The 27,851-nt window shown below is 49.7% G+C and overlaps 2 protein-coding genes across 7 annotated transcripts in view; both read right to left on the bottom strand.

Annotated features, from left to right (window-relative positions):
• The window catches only part of TRPV3 (transient receptor potential cation channel subfamily V member 3), a 31,848-nt gene extending 31,606 nt beyond the window's left edge, over positions 1 to 242 (bottom strand). For 4 of the 6 annotated variants that reach the window (XM_060135825.1, XM_060135828.1, XM_060135827.1 and 1 more), the window contains exon 1: positions 126 to 240. The gene's annotated coding sequence lies outside the window, so the exon portion shown is untranslated. Of the gene's footprint in view, positions 1 to 125 lie in introns of all 6 variants that reach the window. The other 2 variants (XM_060135830.1, XM_060135826.1) reach the window with 2 other exon arrangements.
• A 3,040-nt stretch (positions 243 to 3,282) lies between these two features.
• TRPV1 (transient receptor potential cation channel subfamily V member 1) lies at positions 3,283 to 27,851 on the bottom strand. Its single transcript, XM_060134868.1, has 15 exons — positions 27,550 to 27,851; positions 26,637 to 26,791; positions 26,410 to 26,562; positions 25,890 to 26,030; positions 25,446 to 25,744; positions 24,423 to 24,602; positions 21,715 to 21,873; positions 20,348 to 20,443; positions 18,880 to 18,950; positions 15,668 to 15,833; positions 15,182 to 15,248; positions 12,031 to 12,353; positions 11,015 to 11,142; positions 10,294 to 10,409; positions 3,283 to 4,191 (listed from the first exon to the last, which is right to left on the bottom strand). The coding sequence occupies exons 1-15, from the start codon at positions 27,834 to 27,836 to the stop codon at positions 4,019 to 4,021; spliced, it is 2,514 nt and encodes an 837-aa protein (XP_059990851.1). The 5' UTR covers positions 27,837 to 27,851; the 3' UTR covers positions 3,283 to 4,018.

The raw sequence follows: 27,851 nt of genomic DNA, 5'->3' as shown, positions 1-27,851 counted from the left end.
AGCTCCCTCCCAGCCCTCCCCTGAGGCCAATTGGCAGAGGGACACCTGAGGTCCTCGCTCTGGGCACCCTGTGGCCTTGGAGGGCACTGGCTACCTCCAGTAGCCAAGACTTCGGCAAGACTCACCTGGTGAGGTCCAGGAGGCAGTGGTTGTTCTCAGATCACCGCATGTGTAGGGGCCCAAGGCCCCCCAGTAGGATGATAGCTGAGGTGGTGAGAGGCTCTCATCAGAGACAGAGGGATGGCTGGAATGAGGCGTCAGAGGCAGAACTTGCTGGGTCACCTGCCCTTGATGTCAGGCAGGCCACGCCCACCAGCCACAGCTGCCCTGCCTGAGTCAGCCCCACACCCCCAGGGCAGCCTCACCCCGGCCCAGGAGAAGGCAGGGGAGGCAGCAGGGGCTGAGCCTGAAGTTTTGGTCCCAACGCTTCCCTTTCCTGTATTTGATGCTTCCCATCATGGGCCTCATAACAGCTGCTTCCCAAGGATGCTGTGAGAAGCCAGAGATCCTGCTGGTAGGCGGGACAAATGAACGGTCGAGTGCTCAGCCCCGACCCCCAGGAGGCAACGCCACAGCCCAGGGCTGGCCTGGTTGACCTCACAATGGCCACCCCCAAGACTTGTTTTCCGTCCTTCAAAGTCTGGGATCAAGTCCGCTCAGAGACAGAAGAAGTCCCCATTCAATGCTTCCCACCTGTGGCCAGTAAGGGGCAGAAAACCAGGCTCCGGGGCCAACAGGCTTCAGGTGTGGGTGAAGTAGGGGGCTGCTTTTGCAGTTTAAGTCAAAGGAGCTTCAAAGTTCCTAAGCGCACATCGCAATCTCATCACTGCCTGAAACTCCATTAAAGCCAGGTGTTGGACCAAACACAGTCCGCCCTCTATTGCTCCATTAATTGACTCAGCCCCTCACCCCTCCCTGCTTGCTTTGGGCTGACTGCCTCTGAGCCCTAAGGGTGAGGCTCTTGCCCAATCTTGGCATCTGTATTTTGCCTTGTGTTAGCACATTTTCTCAATAGCCAGGCTGGCTAAGAAGGCCTCTGTTTCCCACCCAAAGGTACACAGTGTGCCCAGCAAGGAGAAAAGGGAGCCCCCTCTGCTGTGTGTGGAGCAGGGGCTGGTCTGCATTCAGTCCTATTGAATCCAACACATCATGAGAGCCTACAGTGGGAGGCCAGGCAGGGAAGCCAGGGGCCAGCGTGGGGTTCCGAACCGGGGAAAGTGGTCTCTACCCTCAAGGAGCTGTGAGCCACGCGGCAGCCAGGCTCGGGCAGGAACTGTAACCCCACGGGACAGGTTACAAGGACAGAGAGGACTCAAGCCGCCCAGGAGGAGGAAGTGCTTCTAATGGGAGGTGGGGGAGGGATTCAGAGAAGGGCATTTGGGTTGGACTTGGGAGGAGGGAGGACAGTCTACACGGGGAGAGCCACGGAGCAGGCACTCAGAGGCAAGAGACACAGGCACGTTCAAGCTGTGGTGACGATCTTGGGCAACATCTAAACTCAAGTCCGGCTGCAGCCAACTGAGTGGCCCCAGGCCACTGAGTCAGCCCTTACCCCTTAGGGGGGACACACCAGGCAAGTGTTGAGAAGACCCCCCCAACACACACACCTCCCAAGCCCTGCAGACATCAGGCCCGAGATGCAGGCCCACAGGTACCCCCTCCTCCAGCGAAGGAGAAGGGAGAAGGGAGAGGAGGGGTCTCGGGGGAGGGGGTGCAGCCAGGGAGGGGCCGATCTCTTGACCTGCTCTAGAAAATGCCCCACTTGGTGCAGTGAGCAAGGAGGGGGGACCAGGAGCCAGGCAGAGCTCCATCAGCAGCCTCAGGCCTGAGCAGACCCACCCAATGGTCAGCAGGGGGTCCGTCTGCATCCCAGTGGTCACAGCTGTCCCTGGTTTAGCAGAGCTGAGCAGCCCGCCCATCAGGGATTCTGGGTGGTGACTCATGCTGCCTCCGAGTGATGGAGAGTGGAGGACATGGGAACTGAGAGAGATCAAGAGACAGCGACAGATAAAAAAGACCAAGCTAGTTGCAGGTGTGTCCTCCTTTAAACAACCCGGGTTTACACAAAGGTTGTAATCATTCATTTTACAAAAGAACACCCACAAGATTCCTTCCAGCGCTGAGTTTGGAGGTTTGATCCAATTTGCAGACATTTGAAAATATCTAATGTCTGCACATTTTCTGAGGAAGGCCTACGGGTAAAGTAAGGAGTCCCAAACCCAAACAGGAAGCAGAAGCCCGCACGTCTCCCTTCCAACCCTGGGCTAGGCTGTCATGCCCCAGCCCGTTCTCTGCCATGCAACCTGGCACCACAGTCAAGTTCTGGCTTTGGAGTCACATTTGCCTGGGGTCGGACCCAGGCATTGCTGTTTCCTCGCTGTGTAAACTTACTGTTCCAGTCTCAGTTTCCTCATCTATAAAATGGAGCTAATAATAGCTCTTCATGGGCGATTAGGAGGCTTACAGGATAATGAACATGGAGCACATCACATAAACACTCCCTTCGTTCTAGCCGTCGGTGTTCTTCTGCTATGCTCATTTGCCATGGTCTGGCCATGGCTCACTACACTCCTGGCCGCTTCGTCAACCAGACTCAGGATCCTCTGCTGGGCTTGTGTGTGGAGGTAGACGTGCTGCTGGAGAACTTGGAGGAGGGGGTCCCAGTGTTCCCTCCGGATAGACTTCTCACAAAAGGGCTGAAGCCCGGCCGCAGCTAATGTCATCCTTCATCTTGGGAATCAACATCCAACAATTTCACGACTAGGCAGCTCATTCCACACGCCACAGACATAACAAAACCCACCAGTGTTTGGGACAGAGGGCTTTTCTAAATCATTCTTTCTTACATTCTAGTCCGTAAAGCAGGGATCCTCAAACTTTTCCATAAAGGGCCAGAAAGGAAATATTTTAGGCTTTGCAAGCTATTCAGTCTCTTGCAACTGCTCAGCTCTGTGTTGTAGCACGAAAGCTGCCAGAGACGGTACAGAAATGAAAGGTTGCCTTGTGTTCTAATAAAAGTTTGTTAACCAAAACAGGTGGCGGGCCAGACTTGGTCCCTGGCCCACAGTTTGCTAACTATTGTAGGTGTATGCATGCAGGAGTGCCCTCACACACGGGTAACAACTAAAGCATGACCAGAGGCTCCTAGCCATACAAGGTAGTACACACACGCACACACACACGCATGTGCACACACAGAACACACGGAGCCAATGAGCTACGCCGGCTCAATGACTGACATGGAGTTCACACTTGATATGACAGATGTATTTATTTCTGTACCTATCTGATGGACGGCAGGATGGGTAGAGGTGGAAGTAGGTATCCCTGTAGGCGAGCAGGATTATGGCCACTACAGAGGGAAGATCATTAAAAAAATTCTTGCCACGTGGCTCTGGGACATGGTTCTGTACTTTTATTTGAACAGCGATAGAGCTAATATTTTTGGAACTGCGATGGATCACACAGAAGGAGGGAGTCACTCCGGAAACACCTGATCCTGGCAGAGCTGGGAATGGGGCCAGGTTCCCCCACCTTCTTGGAGGAGCAAACATCGTCACCCCCAGACCACTCTGGACAGGGGAGATATTAAGGACAAAATAGACAAGGGCTTCGGCATTTTATCTCAAAGATGTGTTTTGTTCTAAAAGGTGTTTCCCTGGGCATCGCTGCCTTTCACTCCCAGGAATATAAAACCAAAGGAAACCGGGGCATCGCGTACATGCACGTGGCGATTTCTCATTCGCCATGTTTGATAAAGTCAGTAAAAACAGGAAAGCAACATCCTTTTGTGTTAGGAGAGTCAGCTGGGGACAGTGAGGGTGGCGTGACTAGCTCTACCCGCGCATCCAGCAATGCCCCCTGCAGCTTGATCCGTGCCGTCTAGGAAAGGGCCTGCGAGGAGGGTGCCGGTAGGGCCAGGCTGCTGAGGCATCACTGGTGGCCCCTACACACCCTCTTACCGGAGACAGTGGGCTTTCCTAAGGCCCACAGGGTTGAGAGCACCCTGTGTGGTCCCTCACTTCTCCCCTAAAGCAGCAGAATCCTTGATGATATCGGCATCTTCTGGCTTGAGGGACCCTGCAAAGTGCTTCAGATGAACTTCCTCAGGCTGGGCAGGGTGTCTTTCTCGAGTACTTGCATCTCTTAAGAGGGGAGCCAGGGCAAAGTTCTTCCAGTTCCTCCCTGCAGCTGAAAGATGAAACACTATTACTGCTCTGGAAGCAGCAAAACGATACCAAACGGTCGTTTGCTGGCCTTACCACCCTCCAGATAAAAGGGGGCACAAGCACATCGGTGCTTCCGGAACACAGGGATCAGTGCCATTTCCTCTTTCCTCACCTGATCGAGGAGGCTCATCTGCTCTGGCAGCTCCTAAATTCTCCTCCTCGACCCCACCCTGACTTGCTTGTGGCCTCAGGATTTTCCGGTGCTGCTTTCAGCCTCGGTTTCCTCCCTGCCCATGTGGGAGGGAGAGCAATGCTGGGGCTGCCCTGGGAGCAGCTCCACACCAGGTCAGCTGCAGGGTGATGAACCCCAGCCAAAGAATGAGGATTTGGGGTTCAGGCCCCACCAGGGAATAGCAGATTGGGAACAATGCCAAGGGAACCATGGTGACACTGGGCCTTGAAGTGGGCTCTCATGTGTGGCATGAAATCCCAGGAAGCCCCTGAGGAGGACCCACTGTCACCCCCAGAGCAATCTCCAGCCCCTCCCTCCCCCCAGCAACCTCAGAGAAGTGACAGCCAAGAGGAACAGCTGTACGTGCTCTCCTTCTGCTTGCCTCTGGCTGGCCATCTTGGGTCTGATCTTTCTAGAAAACCAGCCTAAATTCACACCTTTCGCCCTCAGGCCACAATTCAGGCTCCTCTGTTGGTGTCCTGCACTGGTCACATCCCAAAGACATCAGGAATGTGGGAGGTTGGGCCCATTGTGACCTCCCAGCTGAATTCTCCAGGCCTCGGGTTTCCCCTGGGCCCGCAGGCTGACACTGGCCTGCCCCCGTTCACCACAGCCTGATACAAGCACCAGGAGGATGTTTCAGGGAAGGCATAGAAGCAGGAAGCCTCCATGGGGAGACAGGCCAGGTGCTCACTGAAGATACCATCTTCTGGCTGGATGGATGGTGGGGATACCCCTCCTCAGAGACCGCTTGGCCCAGCTCCAGTCCCTGGGCCCTCAAAGCAGGCATGGGGCTCCCGGTGCCTGCTTCCCACAGTCCTGATACGAAGACCCCCTCACGTGCTCTCCCTAGCTCAGCTACTGACCACTTTCCTCCCTGCCCTTTCTCTCTTGCGCTCCCTCACGCCTTCCCAATCACTAGTGCTATGTGGGTGGGGAGAGTTCCTTGTTACCTGAATAATCTGATTATTCATTATGGGAGTTTCCACTGTTACGAGGTTGTATAGGAAAGCAAAATCCTCAGGAAATACTCCCTACTTAAGCATAGGTGTGAAACCAGGGATCCTCTAACCATCTCCTAGCCCCTCCCCAAGTAACATGAGTGTGTGTGTATCCCTGTCACTGGATCAATGTCTTTATTAATAGCACAGTGAATGTGCGATGCCTCAACAGCCAACAATGTCATGCAAACACAGCACAAATCAACTGCAAAGTGAAACAGCAAATCTTGTAAAAAGGTGTGTGGTTTCATGAAATCAATGAAGCAACGTTGGAAAACTACTCAAATCCCTTGCAAAGCCATCTTTGAACGGCTCTGTGGTGAAGCTGGACCAGTTAACAACCGAAAAAGAGATGTTATGACATGACACGGGGAGTGCTTCTAATGAAACTTGTGGGGAGAGTATAGGACTGCAGGAGGCCCTTGGGAACACTGATGAAGCCCTTGAGTAGTTTTCCAAAAGTAAGCCTCTTAATAAAATAGATTTCCACTTCCAGCTCTGATGGAGTATCTAGTACTGGGCTAGCCATCCTGCTATAAACAATCATAAAACTGGACAAAATACATGCAGCAAATGTCTTCAGGCATAAGACAACAGACTGAGAAGCTGCAATTGCTGAGAGAAGTGAGATTCACAGGGTGCGCCCTGCGATCGCCCTAACGTATTGCTTAGGGACAAGTTCTCAGACTACAGTGCAGCGAGCTGGAGTCTAAGCAGAGTGTAGCAGTGCCTCTGAGCTAAGGAAGAAGGGAGCAGCCGAAGTGGCCGTGCCTCTGAGCAGCCGAAGCAGCTAGAATCTGTGGGACAGGGTGCAGGAGACGAGGACGAAGGGAGCTGTAGAGGTAGAGGTCCAGAAGTCTTTGGGGGGGGTCCCCCCAAGTCCTTGGCTGACAGTTGGGCTGTACTTGCACAGGCTTCTCAGACAGCGGATGCTATGGGGTTGAAAGTGGGACGGAGACACCAGAAGTTGAGCCGTACTGAGGGATACTGGAGATCCAGCCCCGCCAGTGGAGAGACTTCCTCACCACCCTTTTTCTACTCTGAGGATCAAGCTAAAATACCAGAAATACCCTACTTACTGTACACACACTAAAGTAAGATCTACTCGAGACCCACCCTAAAAAGCCTCTAACCAAGCCCCGACAAGATCCACAGTGGAAACAGTTTGGAGGTTGAGTCCTACAAGTTTGATGGGATTGGCAAATACCTTGGAATTTCCACAGGCCTCCCGCAATAAAGGTTAAAACTAAGCCTACACAAGTTCAAGGTGATTCATCAGTAACTGAACTGCCAACTAGGATAAAAATTCAATCAACTGTCTCTACAACATATTATTACGATGCCCAGTATACAATTTAAAGTTACTAGACATACAAGAAACAAAGAAATGTGACTCACAGCCAGGAAAAAAACAGTCAGTAGAAACTGACCCCAATAGAAATTCCATAACCAAGAGCCTAACACTTGAAGTGTAATATTCACTGGGCGGGCTTAATAGCAGTTTAGAGATGACTGAGGAAAGTGTCAATGAATTTGGAGACAGATCAATAGAAATTATCAAATTTGAGAAATAGAAAAAAATTGAGGAGGAATGAACAAATGAAACCCACAGGACAATATCAAATGGTCTAACATGCATGTAAAAGGAGCAGATAGGGAGACTAAAACAAAGTGTATATAGTTTCCAAACATATTGATGTACAGATCCAAGAAGCTCAGCAAACCCCAAGCAGAATAAAACCAAAGAAAACCAAACCTAAGCATATCTTAGTCAAACGGCTGAAAAGCAAAGATGAAGAGAATGTTTTGAAAGCAGCCGGGGCTGGGGTTGGGGGCGGGGGCGGGGGGAGGGTGGGGAGACACACTACAGACAGGAGAACAGCAGTGCAAATTATGGGTAAATTTTCATCAGAAACAATGGAGGCCAGAGGACAGCAGAGAATCACAGTTTAAGTGTTAAAATTAAAAACAATGACAACAGGGCTTCCCTGGTGGCGCAGTGGTTGAGAATCTGCCTGCTAATGCAGGGGACACGGGTTCGAGTCCTGGTCTGGGAGGATCCCACATGCCGCGGAGCAACTAGGCCCGTGAGCCACAACTACTGAGCCTGCACGTCTGGAGCCTGTGCTCCGCAACAAGAGAGGCCATGACAGTGAGAGGCCCGCGCACCGCGATGAAGAGTCGCCCCCGCTCGCCACAACTAGAGAAAGCCCTCGCACAGAAACGAAGACCCAACACAACAAAAATTATTTAATTAATTAATAAACTCCTACACCCAACATCTTCTTTAAAAAAAAAAAAAAACAACAACAAAAAAAAACCCCTGTTAACCTAGAATTCTATATCCAATGAAAATATCCTTCAAACATGAAGATGAAATCAACATTTTCAGGTAAACAAAAGCTGATATAAAACTAATCTATACTGATCGAAATTAGATAGTTACCTGGGATGGGGAGGGTGGAATTGACTACAAAGGGGCATGAGGGTCTTTCTGGGATGATGGAAATGTTCTGTATCTTGAGTGGGGTAGTGGTTGCCTGAGTGTGTACATTTGTCAAAACTTATCAAACTGTGCATTTAAAATGTGTGCATTTTATTGTATGTAAATTACATCTCAATAAAGTATACTTTTTAAAGTTTGTGAAATATAAAAAAATGAGCTTCTCTATGAAGCAATATCAAACACGCAGTGTCATGCTAACAGGCAAGTTTGCCTGAAAAATCATGCCCTTTCCCTGAGCAAGCCAAAAAAAAAAAAAAAAAAACTATCAACACTTGATTCATTTGTTCATCTAAGAATTAGCAACACTGGGCTCCCTGGTGGCACAGTGATTAAGAATCCGCCTGCCAATGCAGGAACACAGTTTCGAGCCCTGGCCCGGGAAGATCCCACATGCCGAGGAGCAACTAAGCCTGTGCGTCACAACTACTGAGCCTGTGCTCTAGAGCCTGTGAACCACAACTACTGAGCCTGCGTGCCTAGAGCCCGTGCTCTGCAACAAGAGAAGCCACCACAATGGGAAGCCTGTGCGCCGCAACGAAGAGTAGGCCCCACTCGCCACAACCAGAGAAAGCCTGTACACAGCAACCGAGACCCAACGCAGACAAAAATAAATGAATAAAATAAATAAATTTGTTTTTAAAAATTAAAGAAAAGAATTAGCAACATCAGCAAATTGGCAAAGTAGGCAGCTCTAAACACCCATGCCTCCACAAAAACATTTTTTAAAAAGGCAGAAACTTTAGAACCAATGCAGTCAGAACTCTGTGAAACAGTCCAAGGTTTATAGCAACTTAAAAATGTTAGGGAGCTAAAACTACAAAACTCTTAAAAAAAAAACTAACAAAAACAACACAGGGGACAATCTTCCTGACATTGGATTTGACAATGATTTATTGGATATTACCCCAAAAGAATAGGCAACAATGGAAAATAATGGATAAATTGGGCTTCATCAAAATAAACGTTTTGTACATCAAAGGGCAACTCACAGAATAGGAGAAAATATTGACAAATCATATATCTGATAAAGAATTAATATCCGAAAGTTACAAAGAACGCCAAAAAAAATTTTTTTTAATGGGCAAAGGGCTTGAATAGGCATTTCTCCAAAGAATATCTATAGATGGCAAATAAGCACATGAAAAGATGTTCAAAATCATTAGTCATTATGGAAATGTAAATCAATGAGATACTACTTCACATCTATTAGGATGGCTATAATCAAAACGAAAACAGGAAATAACAAGTGTAGGTGAGGAAATGAAACCCTGGTACGTTGCTCGTGGGAATGTAAAATGACTCAGCTGCTTTGGAAAACAATTTGGCAGCTCCTCAAAAAAGTTAAACCTAGAATTACCACATGATCCAGCAGTTCTACTACCACCCAGAAGACTGGATATTTGGAAATCAAAAAGAATCTTGTACACTAGTGTTCACAGGATTATTCACACTAGGCTAAAAGGTGAAAACAATACTAATGTCAGGGAACAGATGAATGGATAAATAAAATATGGTATATACATTCAATGGAGCAGTATCAAGTCAGACACAAAAGGACAAATATTGTGTGATTCCTCTTATACGAAGTACCTAGAATAGGGAAATTCATAGAGACAGAAAGTAGAATAGAGGGGCTGGGAGGAGGGCGAAATGGAGATAACTGCTGAATGGGTTCAGAGTTTCTGTTTGGAATAATGAAAACATTTTGGAAATAGGTAAGGGTGATGCTTACACAACACTGTGGATATAATTAATGCCACCAAATTGTACACTTTGAAAAAAATGATGGAAATGGCAAATTTCATGTTATATATATTTTACCACAACTTAAAAAAAAAGAGAAACAGACTTAGTGCAGGGTTGTAATTATAACTCAAAATATGTTCAATATAAGACTAGGTTTGCCTCATTTTTAGGTAAATATCTTCCATTGGACCTTTCATTTCATGTCCACTGTTAAAATGTTTACTATTAATGATGAAAGGACTTTTTCTGGTAGTGATTTTCCACGGGGCTTCTCTGTTCAAGGTGTACATTTTCTCCTCCCACTCTTCCCTCCTCTGCCTGCCTGGATGTGTTGGGCCGGGTGAGAGTCCCTGTTGGTGTCCGTAAGCGTCACGGAGCTGAAGGCAGACGCTGGGTGTGAGGACTGGGCAGGAGGAGACAGGGCACCCACAGAGAGGCTGGACGTGGGCTGACGGCTTCCTCTGGGGCACTGACAACCAGGGGGGCGTGCAGAGCTAGCGGGCACGGGCACACGGAGCAGCGGGCTGCGCAGGCGTGCGAGAGAGCACGGGAGCGCCCATGACTATGTGGGTGGCTGACACCTGGGGCTGCTCCAGGAGTGGGGGACCCCAAGGCTTCAACTGCCCACCTTCCCCTCACCTCGGCCCGACCGCAGGGAGAAGCTCAGTGTGCGTTTGATGCCCTCACAGTTGCCCGGGTCTTCATTGATGATGCCCACGTTGGTGTTCCAGGTGGTCCAGTTCACCTCGTCCACCCTGGAAGGGGAGGAGGTGAGGGAGCAGGGAGCTGGTGGTCCACGGCCAGCTTCCCCGCCCCGCAGGCCACGCCCGTAGACCAGGATGGGGAGACACAGCTGGCGAGAGGAGGCGCAGAGGGGCCTGCCTTTTGGACACCACCCCTGAAGATGAGTTCTCTGACCACACTGTGGGACCCAGGAACTTTAAAGATTGGATTCCTGGTTCCGACCCTGATCACTAGGTGACCCCTTCTGGACACCTCATTTACCAGTATTTCATGTCTGGATCCCACCATCTGGGATCTATGGTGGGGCCCCCATGCTCACAGTCAACCCCTAGGGCAGCCCCTGAACCTACAGCTGCCTTGGGAGAGTCCTTTATGTTCATGACTGGGCCCAAGAGACCCTGAGAAAGGCTTATGTTCCCACAGTTGGTTCCAGGTGGGTCCTCCATACCCATGCTAAGCCCTGGAATCGCCCCTGTACCCACAGCTGGCTCTGGGTGAATCCCCAGGCCCACAGGTGAGCCCTGAGTTAGGCCTCTGTACCCACAGCTGATTCTGGTTGGGTCTCCATAGCTTAGCCCCCAAGTTCCCCAAGCTTTGATTCTTGCCTGGGAATTACCTGAAACACCACCTGTAGTCGTCCTTGCCGTCAGCTGTGTACCCCACCTGCAGCAGCTTGCCTGAGCGAAAGGCCTTCCTCATACACTTAAGGAAGCTCTTCTCCGTGTCCAGGATGGTGATGGCTCTCTGCAGGACGACACAAAGGGCAGAGGGGCAGAGGGTTCATCCAGGAGCCGCCCCTGGCTGCCAGTGTCACCTGCCAAGATCAGCGTCTGCAGGGTCTCTCCCCGTCCCTGTGCCTCCGAGCCGGACCTCCAGAACCCTCTGCACCAGGCTGGTTCCCACAGCCAGGCGGGTGCACATTCCATGGATGGAGCTCAGACCTGCACAGGCGCTGCTGGTGCCTTCTGGGTCTGGGCAGGGCAACCATGAGTTAGATGGAGTATGCCAGCCCCAGTTCCTCCCCTGAGGAGCTCACAAAGGGGCAACGTGGTATAGTGGCTAAGAGCAGAGGCTCGGGGGTGAGACTGCCTGTGCCGACACAGATACCTAACTTCTCTGTGCCTCGTGCCTTCACCCAAAAACGGGGAGAGTGAGAGTGCCCTCTTGGTAGCATTACTGTAGGATTAAAGAGAGCATGTACGTAAGACACTTAGAACAGTACCTGGTGTAGAGCCAGTGCTACTTAATAACAATGATGCTTTTATCATTAGTTGGAAAGGCAGATGTAGACCAGGTGTCTCAAAGATGCAGCTCTCAGGGCCCATCCCATATTAGCTGCTTCCCGAGTCTGGTCTCTGGTGCCCACTCTAGATGGAGTTCCTCTGCGACAGGCACCCCCGTGGGGCTGAACCCTCCATCTCCTCCCCGCAGGGACTGCCCAGCCCACAGTAGACACAGAGTCTGCAAACACCCGCTGGTGACCCTGGGCAGGGACCCCTGTGGGAGGAGCCAGGGGGAGCCAACTGAGGGAGAGGCTGCTGCCTGAGCCCGCGGCCTGGCTAGGCTCTCTGCACCCTCCCCAAAGCGTGCAGGGGACCCCCTCGTGCTGCACACACCCCGCCAAGCACCCACCTGCAGCTTCCAGATGTTCTTGCTCTCCTGTGCGATCTTGTTGACCGTCTCGCCCATGAGGGCAATGAGCATGTTGAGCAGGAGGATGTACGTGAGAATCACATAGGCCAGTAACAGGATGACAAAGACAGCCTTGAAGTCATAGTTCTCCGTGAACTCCAGGTCACCCATGCCGATGGTGAACTTGAACAGCTCCAGACACGTGGAGTACAGGCTGTTGTAGGAGCTGTCGGACGGCCGGCAGCCAGGACCTCGCCACCTGTGCGACGTCAACTCAGCTGACACGGAGCCATTCTTCCCATCCTCAATCAGTGTCACCACCGCTGTAGGGCATGGGGAACATGTGGCTGGATGGAAGCCAAGACCCCAGGTTCCCCAACATGCACACCCACTACCCCCAGGATGGGTCTGCGGCAGGAACTCTGGCCTAGCTGTGAGGCACCTTTGTGTGATTTTTGTTTTTAAAAGCACTCCCTTCTTCAAAACTATCAGTTTGTCATAATATACTGTTTTATTAATAGAAAAGTTTTATCATCATCTGCTAGGGGAAAAAAATGCTAAAATAAATATATATGCACAATGTGATACAGTCACATGTGTGCAGTACACAAGCTGCCTAACCTTACATGTCAGCCCTGGGTCCGCATCTACTTTCTCAGTCACACCTTTGTCTGCCTGTGCCCCTTAGAGGGTAGCCCAGAGCCAGCCCATTCCAGAACCATGGGGGCTAAGCAGCTCAGATCAGAATGGCTTCTTGCTGCATTCTGTACTCTTCTTTGGGAGAGATACTCCAGAGCCTGAGAGCTTCTGTAGCAGTTGTGCCCCATGGTTACTGCATAACCCCCTTGGCCTTATCCCCTCCTGTGGCTCAGATCAAGCGCCAGAGCCCACACTAATCCCTATGAGATCCCTTCCAGTCAAAGCTGCCCATCACTCCCAGACAGGATACCACGTGAACCACGTAACAGTAGGACTCAGATGGGGATCAAAGCAGGACTCAGTTGCTAAGAAAAGGATGTGGTGTGTCAAAAGGGCACAGGAGCCAGCTGCAAGGGACCCCTAATGACTATTTCTCGGAGAATTTGAGCATGAAAAGAAATGATAATAGTAAGGAGTTATAACCCACTTAACAAAGTGAGAATCCACACACACACAAAAGAATCAAAGAGGCCCTACTGATGTAAATAAATAAATCAATGTAGGAGAATGGAAACCCCTTCCATTACGTTACTGCAGGGAAAGCTCTTCCAGACAATGGAATGCCAGCTAACAAACGTAGAAAGAATAAATTAGAAAATTATCATTTGGCAACCATCACAGGATCAGGTGATTCAGGTGGGAACCATCAGTGGATGCTAAAATCACTGGGTGAAAGTTTGATGAGAAACAGGATATTTACAGTCTCAAAGCATCACCTCACAAATTACTTATCAATTACAAAGGGAAAGATACTAACTTGACAGCGGATAAATCTGGTAGACCTACCAAAACCAGGTAACCAAAGGTAACATCACCAGAGGGGATGTAAATTGGTGCAGCTACTATGGAAAACAGTATTGAGTTTCCTTAAAAAACTAAAAATAGAGCTACCATATGATCCAGGAATCCTACTCCTGGGCATATATCTGGAAAAAAGAAAAGTTCTAACTCAAAAAGATACATGTACTCCAATGTTCATAGCATCACTATTTACAATAACCAAGACATGGAAGCAACCTAAGTGCCCATTGACAGATGAATGGATAAAGAAGATGTGGTATATATATATACAATAGAATATTACTCAGCCATAAAAAAAGAATGAAATATTGCCATTTTCAGCAACATGGATATACCTAGAGAATATCATACTAAGTGAAGTAAGTCAGACAGAGAAAGACAAATAGTATATGGTACCACTAATATGTGTAATCTAAAAAATAATATTAATGAATCTATAAGCAAAACAGAAACAGACTCACAGACATAGAAAACAAAACTTACCATTATCAAAGGGGAAAGGGAAGAGGGGAGGGATAAATTAGGAGTATGGGATTAATAAATACAAACTGCTATACATAAAATAGATAAGCAATGAGGATATACTGTATAGCATAAGGAACTATATTCAATATTTTGTAATAAACTATAATGGAAAATAACCTGAAAAAACATACATATATGTGTGTAACTGAATCACTTTGCTATACACCTGAAACTAACACAATATTATAAATCAATTATACTTCAATTCTAAAAAAAGAACCACAAAGTTATCATCAGAAATGGGACAGACAGACATCACGGGACTCCTGATATAAGGAAGACACACATTACTTCACTGATATTCTGACCAAACATGTATACCGAAATCTAATTGTGAGGAAACATCAGACAGACACAAACTGAGAGACATTGTAAAAACTGGTCTTTACTCAATAAAAATGCTAAGATCACAAAAGAGAAGGAAAGATTGAGGAACTGCTCCCAACTGAAGGGGACCAAACAGACTTGACAAGTGAATGTAATGTGTGATCTGGGATTTTCATTTCTGTAAAAGATATTTTTAGGACAATTGGTGAAATTTGAATAAGGCTGGAAATGAGCTAATAGTCCTGTATTGATATTGATTTCCTGATTTTGATCATTATGCTGTGTTTATGTAAGAGAATGTTCTTGTTTTTAGGAAATACACACTGAAGTATTTAGCGCTAAAGGACTGATCATGTCTGCAACTCACTCTGTTCTTTTAAGTATGGTGTAGTGTGTGTGTGTGTGTGTGTGTGTGTGTGTGTGTGTGTAGCTGGGAGAGAAAGTGATTTTTTTAAATGTGGTAAAATTTGGGGAATCTGAGTAAAGACTATAGAGAAGTTATTTGTACTATTCTTGTGGCTTTTCTGAAATAACATCTAAATTTTTAAAAAGTTTAATTGAGCCAAAATGCAGCTATACTATAGGTAAGCAGCACTTCATACCTCTAAAATGACTTAAAATCTTTTATGAATCAATTTCTAAGTTCTCCTACTATTTCAGTGTATTCACTGTCCATCTGCTCTGTCACCTGCAGACACACACCCCGGTGGGCCTCTCCCCACCCAGCCCGGCAGGGTCCTCAGGAAGATGAGGTCAGCGGGACCCCCTGCCCCCCACCAGCCCTGACCAAGCCCGTTACCTGTGGAAAACCCAAATAAGAAAACGAGATAAACAAACATGAAGCGACACAGGTCTCTCAGGATCATCTGCGGGAGAGAGCAGGCTTGTCAGAAGCAAATCAAGGCCCGGGAGGGGCCAAGGGAAGGGCCAGGACTGTATCGGCCTGGGGGCTCATCTTGAGCCCAAGTGGAATCAGAGGACAGACAGGTAGGTTTGGTTTGGTGGTTTTCAGCTCAGGTGTCATGAGGGAGTCACCACAGCTCCCCCCGCCCCCCGCCCATGGGCCTTTTTCTGGTGGGAGAGGGGGGCCTGGCATGTGGCAGATCAAGTTTCAGGGGAGCCCCCCAAACCTGGGTCAAGGCCAGATTGCCTCATTGTTGGGGAATTCTCTGCAAAACTGGGTCTTAAAGCAGCACCTCCCCAGACAACAACTCCCCAGACCGGGTCCCACACACTCAGGAGGTAAACGGGCTCTGCAGAGAACCGCTCCGGCACCGGCACCCACCTTCTCAATCATGACAGCATAGATGCCCATCTGCTGGAAGCCGCGGGTGTAGTAGAGCATGTTGGTCCAGCCCATGGCCAGGGAGAAAACCATGGAGGCCACGTACTCCTTGCAGTGGCAGAAGTATAGCACGACGGTCCCCAGCATGAACAGCGACTGCACGAAGCTGACGGGGGAGGGACAGCAAGCCCTGTCCATGGGCACCGGGGGGCCTGCACCCTCACAGACAAGACCCCAGATGCCTGGACCTCTCCTCAGAGGCACAGCCCCAGGCCACGGGTGAGCTGGGGATGGCTGTCCTCCCTCCTTTAGCCCATGAGTCTCAGTGGGAGGAGTATCGCTCCCAAGAGGCAAAAATCGGTTCGGGGGGCGGGGGGAGGGGGTGTTGCATGTGCAAAATCTTATCCTTTTTACACACAAAACACAGATACAAATACAGTACATAAACGCATATATAGCACATTTGCAGTAGGAGATTTCATGGGAGGGGCAATTAGGAAAAAAATTTTCTAAAAAGGCAATAATGAAAAAAGGCTGAGAAACATGGCTGTAGCTCCAATAGCCTCCCTGTCCAGTCCCTGGGAACAATAACCTCACGGACAACAGAGAACCTAGGAGGCCTAGGCCTCTGAGGAAGTCTAGGCTGTGCTCTCTTGAAAGAACCACAGGTAGAGCCTGCTGGTCACACCCTCAAACTCAGGTGAGGAGCCAGGGAAGATGTCCTTTCACTCTTTAATCTGGTGAGGGCTGCCCTAGTCGGAGCCTTGGACAGGCTGGAGGACGTCTGGACGATCCTATGATCGTTATCCTACGACGATCCTATGACAGGGTCTGCTCAGTGGTCCCTTCTTTACTTATTCGTCCCAGGTCTCCTTGTTCATCATGGCCTCCTCCCGGAAGTGCCCGCCCAACAGCTGCATTAACACAGAAGCCTGCACTGACCACCCAACCTCCCATTTGTGTGTGAGAACCCAGCAAAAAGTCACCGCTGTGCTGATGTGAGTGTACTGAAAACTAGTGTCCTTAAACTGGCTCGTCAATTGGAGTTCTGCTGCAAAGAAAAACTATTCCTCGGCATCTGCAGACCCTTGGCCAAAATAAGAACTGACGCCAGCTGACATAGGCAAATGGAGTCCCCACCTAGGAATTCTGGAAGCTGGGACGTAGTGAACAAATGGAAACTGACCTAGCAGACCCAAGAAAGCCAAATCCAAATCCATAGTGCGGAAACCTGAGAACCAACTCGTTTCATCAAGGAAACTCAAAAGGCTTTCGAGGGGAGGTGAAGAGACCTGACGTGAGTAAGAGTGGAGGTGTTGTCTCTGAAGAAGATAAAGCAGAGGGTCTTTGGACCCGGTTTCATCAGACACCCAAGAAAGCATTGGTATTTTACCCAAAACAGGAGATTATGTGATTTCTATACAAGACATTACGTAAAGCCCTCTTCTCCACTCAGCTCTCAGGAAGCTGGCAGCTAGACTTCTTCCCTCCGGATAGAAGATTGAAAAGCTGCAACAGATTGACTTTGGACATTCTCCAACAAATTGTTTATCTAGACCAGACTATAATGCAGCTAAAAATTGATAAGCACCGGGCTTCCCTGGTGGCGCAGTGGTTGAGAGTCCGCCGGCCGATGCAGGGAACACAGGTTCATGTCCCAGTCCGGGAAGATCCCACATGCCGCGGAGCGGCTGGGCCCGTGAGCCATGGCCGCTGAGCCTGCGCATCCGGAACCTGTGCTCCGCAACAGGAGAGGCCACAACAGTGAGAGGCCCGCTACCGCAAAAAAAAAAAAAAAAAAAGATAAGCCCCATTCACACATTAAGAGCTTCCAACCAGCTTTTCAGTCCTCCACTCTTAATCATGAGCAGACATCAAAGATTTCCAAATATTCTGAGAACGGCCTCTACATGAAAGAGAGAACAAAACAAGCAAATGGGAATCAACAATTTGGAGAAAACAAAAGCTATGCAAAAAGAAAAAAATTACCAAAAACTATCTTAATAGTCGTAGAGAGACAAAAGAAGATATTGCATCCATGAAACAAGAATAAAGTGTAATAAAAGGGAACAAACAGGAGCTTCCCTGGTGGCACAGTGGTTAAGAATCCACCTGCCAGTGCAGGGGACACCGGTTCAAGTCCTGGTCCAGGAGGATCCCACATGCCGCAGAGCAACTAGGCCTGTGCACCACAACTACTGAGCCTGCAAGTCACAACTGTTGAAGCCTGCATGCCTAGAGCCTGCGCTCCGCAACAAGAGAAGCAACCGCAATGAGAAGCCCGTGCACTGCAACAAAGAGAAACCCCGGCTCGCCACAACTAGAGAGAGCCCATGTGCAGCAACAAAGACCCAACGCAGCCAAAAATAAATAAATAAATAAACTTATAAAAAAAGGGGGGGGGAACAAATAGAATTTTTTTAAAAGAGCGCTTAGGAATTAAAAACATGATATCAAAAATAATAAACTCACTAGAAAGAATGGAAATTAAAATTGATTTGAACCTCCCAGAAAGAAGAGCCAAAAATAAAGAGAACACAAGTGAAAAAATGTAAGAACTAGTTCAGGACGAAGTCAGGAGGTTCAATATACAAATCACAGGAGTTCCAGAAGAGAGATCAAGAAATAATTCAAGAAAATATACAAAAAAATAAAGGACATAAATTTCTAGATTGAAAGAGCCCACTAAGTACCCAGAATATTGGATAAAAACAAATCTGCATCAAGAAACATCAAGTTTCCAAACACTAGGAATAAACAGAAGATACCATAGGTTTACGAAGAGAAAAACCAAAAGAGGTCTTAAAAGAGGATTCAGAATCAGAATGGCTTTGAACTTGTCGCCTTTAATAGTGAAAGCAAAGAAAAAATGGAGAAATATCTTCACAATTTTAAAAGAATTTTATAACCAACCTCGCTATCAATCAAACGTTGAAGGTATAGTAGAAATATTTTCAGATGTGCCGGATTTAAAAGAAATTCCCTAGCACCTGGAACATACCTGGCACAGAGTGGACCCTCAGTATTCCTCACCCGACAAACGTTTATTGGGTGCCTTCCATCATTCATTCAACATGTTTGTGAAGCCCTACTATGTGCCAGGCCCAGCGGATGTGAGAGAATGAGTGAGAATGAGCTGATTGCTGTAACCCCAGGTCTCATGGCCAAAAGATGCTATCTGCTACAGAGGCATAAGAGTCAGTATCACTTACAAAAGCATCTCACTGTAGCTGTCCACAAATAAGGTCTTCAGTGATGGCCGTCTCTGCAGGAAATATTGAATCTGCAGGTAAACAGAGTAAGATCCCAGGAAAGGTTAAATGGTGAGCGCCCAGAATGCTTCCTAAATGGAGCCACGATGGACCATGGGAGTGCATCAAAGCAAAGATAATGAAGACAGTGAAACAGGATGGGTCAGGCTAATGGGGTAATGTTATGTACTCGGTCAGGAAGATTTTTTTAAAATAGAGTGGAATTACAGCTATACCTAGAAGCAAAGATGGGAAGGAAAACCACCAAAATGTTATTAATTGCTGTGCTTGAATTGCGTGATTTTTTTTCCTTCTTTTTAATTTGTACTTTTTCTTCCTAATTTTCTTAAACAAGTTTGAATTACAGTAAAAATTCTTTAACCATCCTCCACCGAACTAACTCTCCAGGATAAACCAGTGCTCTCCACCCCCCGAAAACATTCTGACTGATGCCCACGGTGCATGCTCCCCTCCAGGACACCCACACCCGCCTTGCCCTCCCACTGGTTAATCCTGTTTGCCAATAATGCTTTTTGCCCACTGCACTTGCTACTGCAGCTTTGTACTTTACTAAAATATAAACTAGGAGGGTGAAAATAAACAGAAACAGTTGTTTCTGTGAAGACAGAGTCCAGTGATTTGGAAAAACTCCTTAAAGGTGAGTTACTGAAAAAAAAAAAAAGAGGTGTAGCTTAGATCAAAAAGATTAAGGGGGGGCTTCCCTGGTGGCGCAGTGGTTGAGAGTCCGCCTGCCGCAGGTTCGTGCCCCGGTCCAGGAGGATCCCACATGCCGCGGAGTGGCTGGGCCCGTGAGCCATGGCCGCTGAGCCTGCGCGTCCAGAGCCTGTGCTCCGCAGCAGGAGAGGCCACAGCGGTGAGAGGCCCGCGTACCGCAAAAAAAAAAAAAAAAAAAAGATTAAAGGAAAAAATCACAATAATCTCAAATTCTGCATTCAGGTCCCTTTGTACATGCAACAGTGGTTCCACATATATTAGAAGAATGGCCAAGGAATATGCATGTTTGAGTTTTTAGTTAAAATAAAATGGTTCCAGTTTACATATAGATTTCTTTCATTATTCAGAGCTATAATGGGCTGTTTCAATTAATTAAACAACTACTAGTCATGATCCTGTCTCTTAAGAGGCTTCCACACTATCTCTGTAATTAAATATTACATTCAGTGGAGAGCCCTGACTGCCTGTCTTCAAGCATGACTGCCCTGGGTCCGCAGGGACCCACTGGGCAAACCTGCACCCTCCCACAGCTGTGAATGCCTGAGGGATCTCATCTTCACCTGTGCGTCTCTAAGCTCCTCTATCAGGGCCATTATGTGGCTGATGAATTAAAAAGTGGGTGAGCGCTGAGTGAGTCTCTTGACTTTTTGTTTCGGTGATAGTGGAAACTCACGGAGTTGGAAGGAATGCTTACCCCTCGGAAAAAAAAGTAGACTCCCCCTGCTACAGAAAGAATCTCTCCAGTGACTCGGAAATAGCCCCCAACGGTGTGTTTCAGCTTAAAGGGAGGCTGCAAAGGGCAGAGAAGTTAGTGATTCCATTCACTCATTCATTCATTCCACAAACATTTACCTGGTACAGAGCCCTGCGATTAAGACCCAGCCCCTTCTGGAAAGGCTCAGCCTCCATCAGGAGAGAGAGACACAAATAAAGACAATGCATAATTATGGGCACATCTGCAAGGAGGCCCCTCTGTGGGACCTGATTTCCAAAGTGGCAGCTTCCAGCTGCTAAGAGGAGTGTCCTTACTGTACTGTACTGTCTCCTGGATGATGTCCTAACCTGGAGCTCTGCTTGGCTGGGAGGACGGTGGTGGCATTAGGTGGAGGCACCCTTACAGATCCAATGACATGTGCTTCCTGCTGTTCCCACAGCCTATGGCGAACGCCTGGTCTCCCAGAACTGTCAAGGTTCCCCACGGATGGTGGAGGGAGAGACGTCACCGTCACACACACACACGCACGCGCGTGTGCGCCCACGCACGTGTGTGTGTCGTCCTTGTGTTTCAGCCACAGTTTTCCAGAGTGGGTTTCCTTCCAGCCTATCATCCATGTTTCATAAGCACTAGTTCACTAGCTTGTCTCATTAGCACACATTTCGTTTCTCTTAAAATAAAGTCATTAGATGGCCTTAATAGTTGTATAGAAATTGGGTTGCACCTAACTAGGAAGTTGAGTTTTTCAACCAAATTTACAAGCAAGGCAACCTGGAGATAAAGGCAGCAAGTTAAGTGCTTGGATACTGAATGGAAAGGACTCAGTTCAGAAACTTGAGGGAGTCTATGGCTCCTGGTAGCGGAAAAAGTCTGGTCTTAAGTTAATCTGATGCATAACCCAGGGCCTGGCTTAGAGGAAGCCCTCGAAGTATATGTCCAGGGAATGAATAATGTGCAAGTGAGTGAACAAAAGCAGGCAGGCGAGAGGGCTGGCAATGTGCTCAGGGCTGACGCCACCTGGGACCCTGAAGACACCCAGACGAGCGGAGAGGTGCTTCTGGAGGCCCAGTTCCTGCATCCTTTCTAACCTAGTACCGCCCCCCTGCGATCAGGGACCTCAGCGACCACAGGCTCCGCCTCTCAGAACCCGGAGGCTAAAGGAGGGGCTGAGAACAGGAGAGGGAGGGGAGACGACCAGGAGAGGGAGGACGGAGCACAGGGACGTAAGATCTCCAGGTGACTCTTCCATGTCTCCAGGGTCTGGCCTGGGCCCGTGGTCTCGGGGTCTTATAGGAACGCCCGCCCCCTCCCCTCGTCCCTCGCAGAGGCCCGAGCCTCAGGCGCACCCGGCCTTCCACAGGCCTGTAGTAGGCGGCCGTGGTGAAGATGATCATATACAGACAGTAGATGAAGAAGTTGAAGTAGAAGATGCGCTTGACGAATCTGTCCCACTTGTCCTGCAGGAGGCGGTTGAGCGGCTCCACTAAGAGCATGTCATGGCGATTCTAAGGGGAGCAAAGAGGAGTGAGGCTCACCCGTCCCGGACCCGTCTCACAGGACCACATCACACCCACGTCTCTGCAGGACCACGCCCTCAGCTCGGGCGGCAGCGGAGGGTCACAGCCGGCTCCCCACGTGGCCCCCCCTGTGGGCCTCAGTGTCTCTGTTGTGCAGTGAACAAGGGGTGACATGGGACACGTGACCCTAAGAGCCCCTGACACTCAAGAGCGTAGCAGTGTCACGCGACATTCTACGCCCACGCTCTGTAATAACACTCTCCCAAGAGCCTACATCCTTGCTGTTCCCACAGTATCGGGAAGAGGCTGGCACAGGCAGAGCTTAGCATGAGGCTGCTGAGGGAGAGGCCTTTGAATTCCTTAATTCTCCCATTTCCGGCCCTGAGTCAGACAGGCTATCCAGGTGGGAGTGGCAATCACCTATGCATGAGACTGAAGGGAACGGGGAAGTCTTTCCTGCCGTGAGTGGGCCCAGTGCCTGGGATACCACCATTACAAGGATTGCTTTGGGGCAAAAGTCTCACATCAACGAGCTCTCTGTAAAGTTCAAGTATTCCTAGGATGTGGATGAGCCAAAATCAGGTCATCCTAGCCTTTTTGGGCCATTGAGTGCAACACTGACCCAAGCTGGAGCTCCCCAAATAAGGACCATGTTCAGTGTCTTCTTGAATACCTTTGGGGATGGGAAGCTCTCTGCTGCCCCAAGAAGCTTGTCGGGAAATTCTGCTCTCTGGAGTAAAGTTGGTCTTCTCTGCTTCCCACCAGTGGTCCCCGCTCTGCACTCGGGACCCCAGTACTGCATTCCAGCCCTTGAAAACCTCCAGAGATGTGCAGATGGCAGCCGTGGCCCCAGAGCCTTCTCTCTAGGCCAAACACCCCAGTCCTTCTCGAGGTTGTTTCCTACCTGGGCCAGCCCTCTGGGAACACTTACATCAGGGATTCTGAGTCAGAGGCCCAGATTCAGCATGGCAGCCCAGGTGGGAGCTGACAGGACAGAACAAAGCAAGCCAGGCCTCTCCCTCCTCTGGATTCTGCCCCTGTAAGTGCAGCCTCTGCCCCGTGAGACATCATGGCAGCCCATCATCACCAACAGCACAGACTACAGCCCCCAAAGTCAGCCTCAGGGCCTGGAGCACCTGTCACCTTAGAAAGATGGGACAGCAGTGGTGGCAGGATAAACTTTTCATTAAGTGGCATTGGGACCCTCATTTGTAAACAAAATAAGTAAGACACCTACCTCACACATACACAAAAATCAATTCTTGATAAATTTAAAAGCCAAACATAAAATACCTACAAAGGAACTAAATATAAGTATTGGAAGATGTATGTGCAATCTTGAAGTGGAAAAGGCTTTCCAAAGCAAGACACAAGTCACAAAAGCTATGAAAGAAAAAGTCTAACCAATTCGACTCTCAAAATGAAAACTCTGTATAAGCAAATGATGCAAATGAAGTTTGCAAGAGACTAGGAGAAAATAAAATATCTGAAACATGTGCAATAGAGAAAGGATCAATTCATTTCATAACAAGAGCATCTACACACTAAAAGAGTAAGGCAAACAGTCCAGTAGAAGAGATGGCAAAGGACAAGGAACAGGAAATCTACCAAAGAAATATGAATGGTTGAAAACACATGAAAAAATTCTCAGCCTCACGGTAAGCAAGAAAACAAGAATTAAGACATCAATGAGATAGCATTTTGGGCTCCATGGGCTTAAACTAGGCTAAAAAAAAAGATTGGTAATACCCAGGTTGGCAAGGACACGAGTAGATGTGTACCCATGGGTGGTGGGCAAGTACATTCATGAAATCTTTTTGGAGGCCATACTTTCTGACTTAGCAATTCCAGTTCCAGGTGTCCTTCGTAGAAAAATTCTCAAACCCATGCCAAGTGGCCGGTAGCATTGTAGTAGAAAAAAAAACAACAACGAAATAACTCAAATGTCATTCTTTGGATATTTACACCCCATTCCTTCTATGGAATACTTGCAGTAATTTTTTTTAATGAAGCAGACTCTTATGTGCTGATATAAAACTATCTACAGGGACTTCTCTGGCGGTCCAGTTTTTAGAACTCTGTGCTTCCACTGAAGGGGGCCCGGGTCCGATCCCCGGTCGGGGAAGATCTTGCAAGCCGAGCAGTGCAGCCAAAATAAAAAAGTTTTAAATTTAAAAAATAAAACATGCCACTAAGTGAAAAGCATGGTTGTTCTGTACTATATATAGTATAATCCCATTTATATAAACAAAATGAAGCTACATGTTTTTATATGGTAAAAAAGGAGGATTCTTTTCTTGTCTATGTATTTTTGAAATATTTAAGTTTTATGGGAATATTATCATATATTGACTGTATGATGCAGGAAGACATTCGGTGGGAATGAATGGGGAGATGAGACCGCAGGGTGTAGGCCCCGGGTAGCAGGTTTCCATTGATGGGAGGGGCCAGAGCCAGATTAGGGAGCGGGAGTAGGGGCTGGGGTGCAGTGAGACCCGAAGCCCTTCCTGGCTGGGTCCCAGCCTCAGCCCACTCACAGGTGTCTCACTGCTGCTGTAGGCAATCACCTCCAGCACTGAGTTCTTCTCACAGGTGTCGATGCAGGACAGGTCGTACAGTGAGGAGTGCACGGGCCCGTAGGCCCACTCGGTGAACTTCCTGGACAGGTGCCTGCACTCGGGCTCCTGGATCTCCCTCTGGAGAATATAGGCCAGGACCTGCCGCAGGGATACAAGAGCCTGTTAGAGGCCAGCCTGGGGCCCTGCACGGGCTGCATTCCCTACCAGCTCTGCTCTAAGAATAATTCTGCTTCCCAGCCCATTGGAGACCCCACCCAAGCCCCAGGAGAGCCCCACCCCCATCTAGCAGCCTCCTGACCACCATCAAGATCAACTTCCCACTGCCTCAGACCCCAACTGCAGCCACATCGGACCCATCACCTGATCACACCTGGCCCCCCATTTCCCCCATCTCACAGTGAAGGACTGCAGTGGTCCTCTCTAGAAAACCTCAAGCCAGAAGGAAATAAAATCCAAGAAATAAAACCAAGGTTATAAAACCAATGTTCTCATCCTAAGAGACTCAGTATGAACAGAGTCAAGCTCCCAGAATCCTCTGGTACTGAGAAGCCCCTTCCCCTCAGTTCCCAATTGCCCAGCCCCACCTTCAGCCTTCCATGGCCTGACATCGTCCACAGGCTTGGGCCTGCCCCACCCCATTAGGACCCCATGTCACCCAAAAGTCCTATCTTCCATGAAAAAACACCAACAGCTTCTCTTTCCATTTCACCCTCAGCTCAACCCAGACCCCAGCGCCCCACCCCCATTCTGTGTCTTGTCGGTGATGCTCAGAGTTGGAAATCAGAAATGGCCACGTGTGAGCTGATGAATTCTGCTCGGCATCTCGCAATTCCCCTGGCTGACTCTAATGCCCCCTGCCCTCCCTCTACAGGCTGGTGGGGCAGCACCAGGGCTCTGCGAGGTGGCGATGTCAGAAGCTTAGGAAGGTAGGCAGGCCCCTCCCACAGCACCCCCTGCTCAGGCATGATGCCCCCTCCCTACCCCGATCTTCCCACTGCTGGCGGCCAGAGCCAACGGCGTCAGCCCCTTCTTGTTGGTGAGCTCCTCCAGCTTCAGCGCAGGGTGCAGTCTGGCCCCCAGGATCAGAATCTCATTGTACATGCTTGTCACAAACTTGGTGTTGTCGGCCGTGTTGTCAGCCACCTCCACCAGCGCGTGCAGCACAGTGTTGCCCACCGAGTCCCTGGCGCTGATGTCGGCCGACTGCCAGGAGTTCTGCAGCAGGAACTTCACGGTGCCCAGCTGGTTGGTGCACGCAGCCAGGGAGAGGGGCAGCTCACCTGCAGCCAACACAGGCAAGCGGTGGGCTTCCCCAGGAAGAGACTGGCCCTTGCACCACCCAGCCTCCAACTCCCTCCGTCTCCACCTCAAACCTCCCCTTAGCAATCATCAAAAAGCCAAGTGTCTACCACGTGGTCTCCCCACCAAAATAGAAGCCAGGCCGCCCTTTGGTTTTCTTAAAGAAGTCCCCATTGGCCGCGGCCTGGACGTCGGCCCCGTTCTCCACCAGGAGGGTCACCAGTGCCATGTTCCGTCTCTCGATGGCAATGTGCAGTGCCGTCTGGCCTGTGGAGGACGCGTGCTGTTGGCTTTGTGCTCGTCGTCCTGCGGGGGCTGCCCGGACAGCTGCCGGCGGTGGGCGTGGGCAGAACATGCAGCGTGACCCCCCACCAAAGGAGGCCCAAGGAGGCCCTGAGGCAGGAGTAGAGACCCCCCAGAACAGGGAACACCAGACTGGGAGCTGAAGGAATCAAAATGGCCCAAGTGTAAGGAGCACCGAGCCATTGGGGGGGGTGGGGGGTGCAGGGACCCCCAGGACCAGGAGATCCCAACTCAGTGGCTGGACAGGGAGTAAGGAGCTCAGAGCCTTTCCCGGGCATGACGGTGCCCTCCTGGATCCAGGCAAACTTGTGGGCAAAGCCATGCCGGCCCGGGCCTCCCTCACCCTTGTAGTAGCCGTCCGTGTAGCTGGCGTTGACCAGCTCCTTCAGGCTGTCTGTCTGCCGGGCGATCTCCAGGAGAAGGGGGATGGTGTCGTTCTGCCCGTCGTGCAGGTTGAGCATGGCTTTCAGCAGGCAGGTCTTCCCTGTGTCCGGGTCTGCAAGACAAAGTGGGGGTCAGAGCAGGCAGCACGGCGAGGCCGCTCCCGGGACCCGGCGGCTTCCAGGCCACCTTTGAATTCGCTGTCTGTGAGATGTTTCTTGCTATTCTTCAGAAAGAGCAGCAGGCTCTCCAGCTCTTCACAGTTATTCTGAGCCACTGCTTCGAAGATCTTCCTGCGATCATAGAGCTTGAGGTTCTCGGCAGCAGAGTCCTGGGATGGCTGCCTGAGGGCCAGAAAACACCTTCGTCTCATACTCTGGTCTCAGCCCTGAGGCCTTCAGAGCCTGTCAGGGGGCACAACTAAACCCCGAGGCAAACCAAAAGGGGAAAAAACACGATACAAAACCCACCGCTCAGTCCAGGCTGTAACAGGGAACAGTGGGGCGCGTGTACCCCTGGTGTGTCCCCACCCTGTGTGTAGGCATCATCTAGAAAGTCTTTGCAGCCTCCACTTCCTCCAATACCCAGGCCACTCACTTCTCTGCCTGCTCAGAGGCTGGGGGAGCCTGGAGGGGATGGAGGGCAGGGGTTTGGCTGGCCTCTGCTAAGTGAAAAAGCACCCTCACAGGGCCACAGAAGTCATCCAGCCCTGTGCAGTCCCTGTCCTGCTTCGGAGGAGGTGGGAGGCCTGGTGCGCTCTCACTGGAACTGTTTTGTACTCTGTCTAAAAGCATCCTGCGCCTGAGCCTTCCAACTTAGAGTCCTCATGGTTAGGGCTGGTGAGCATTCTAAGCCTGGACCCAGAGATCAGCCAGCAGCTAGGATCAGCATATATGCCAGCATGTGTGGCCACATGTCCCGAAGGGCCTATGAGTACAGACGCTGGACCAGGCGACCTCTGGAGGCCCCCCCGCTCCCTGGCTCTATGACCTTCAGCCCATAAACTCGAGTATCCCATGGTGTCTCCACGGCTGGGGCCTCAGCCAGCTGGGCCAGTTAGGCTCCTGGTGGAGAGGGAGGCTGAGCTCCAGATGCAGCTTACCTGGCACAGGTGGGACCATCCCCAGGCCTCTGGACGGTGACAACAGGGCTGACTGTGATGGCCGGGCAGGATGCCAGCTGACCTTCCTCATAAGAGCAGTCCATGAGGGATGTGTCCTCCGAATCACCCTTTCCAAAGAGCCGGCTGCGGCTCTTGGCCACAGGGAAGCTGTGGGGCTTGGCTGGAGCTGGCCTGGAGTTAGGGTCTCCATCTAGGGGTTCTGGGCAGGAGTCCTCTTGACGCAGGTCCTGAGATTCCCGTAAGTCTGAGCTCCCCCATTTCTTCATCCTGCCAGATCCTCT

The sequence above is a fragment of the Lagenorhynchus albirostris genome, chromosome 20, assembly GCF_949774975.1.
Source record: "Lagenorhynchus albirostris chromosome 20, mLagAlb1.1, whole genome shotgun sequence".
NCBI classification, from domain to species: domain Eukaryota; kingdom Metazoa; phylum Chordata; class Mammalia; order Artiodactyla; family Delphinidae; genus Lagenorhynchus; species Lagenorhynchus albirostris.
This window is presented reverse-complemented; position numbering and strand designations above follow the sequence as displayed.

What these genes read in the sequence shown, in the direction of transcription:
- TRPV1 (XM_060134868.1), bottom strand. Translation starts at nt 27,836, where the DNA reads ATGAAGAAATGGGGGAGCTCAGACTTACGGGAATCTCAGGACCTGCGT. An exon ending in CACGGACGGCTACTACAAGG is followed by an intron (nt 26,031 to 26,409) that starts GTGAGGGAGGCC and finishes CGTCCTCCACAG; the next exon opens with GCCAGACGGCACTGCACATT. An exon ending in ATGCTGTCATGATTGAGAAG is followed by an intron (nt 15,249 to 15,667) that starts GTGGGTGCCGGT and finishes TCTCTCCCGCAG; the next exon opens with ATGATCCTGAGAGACCTGTG.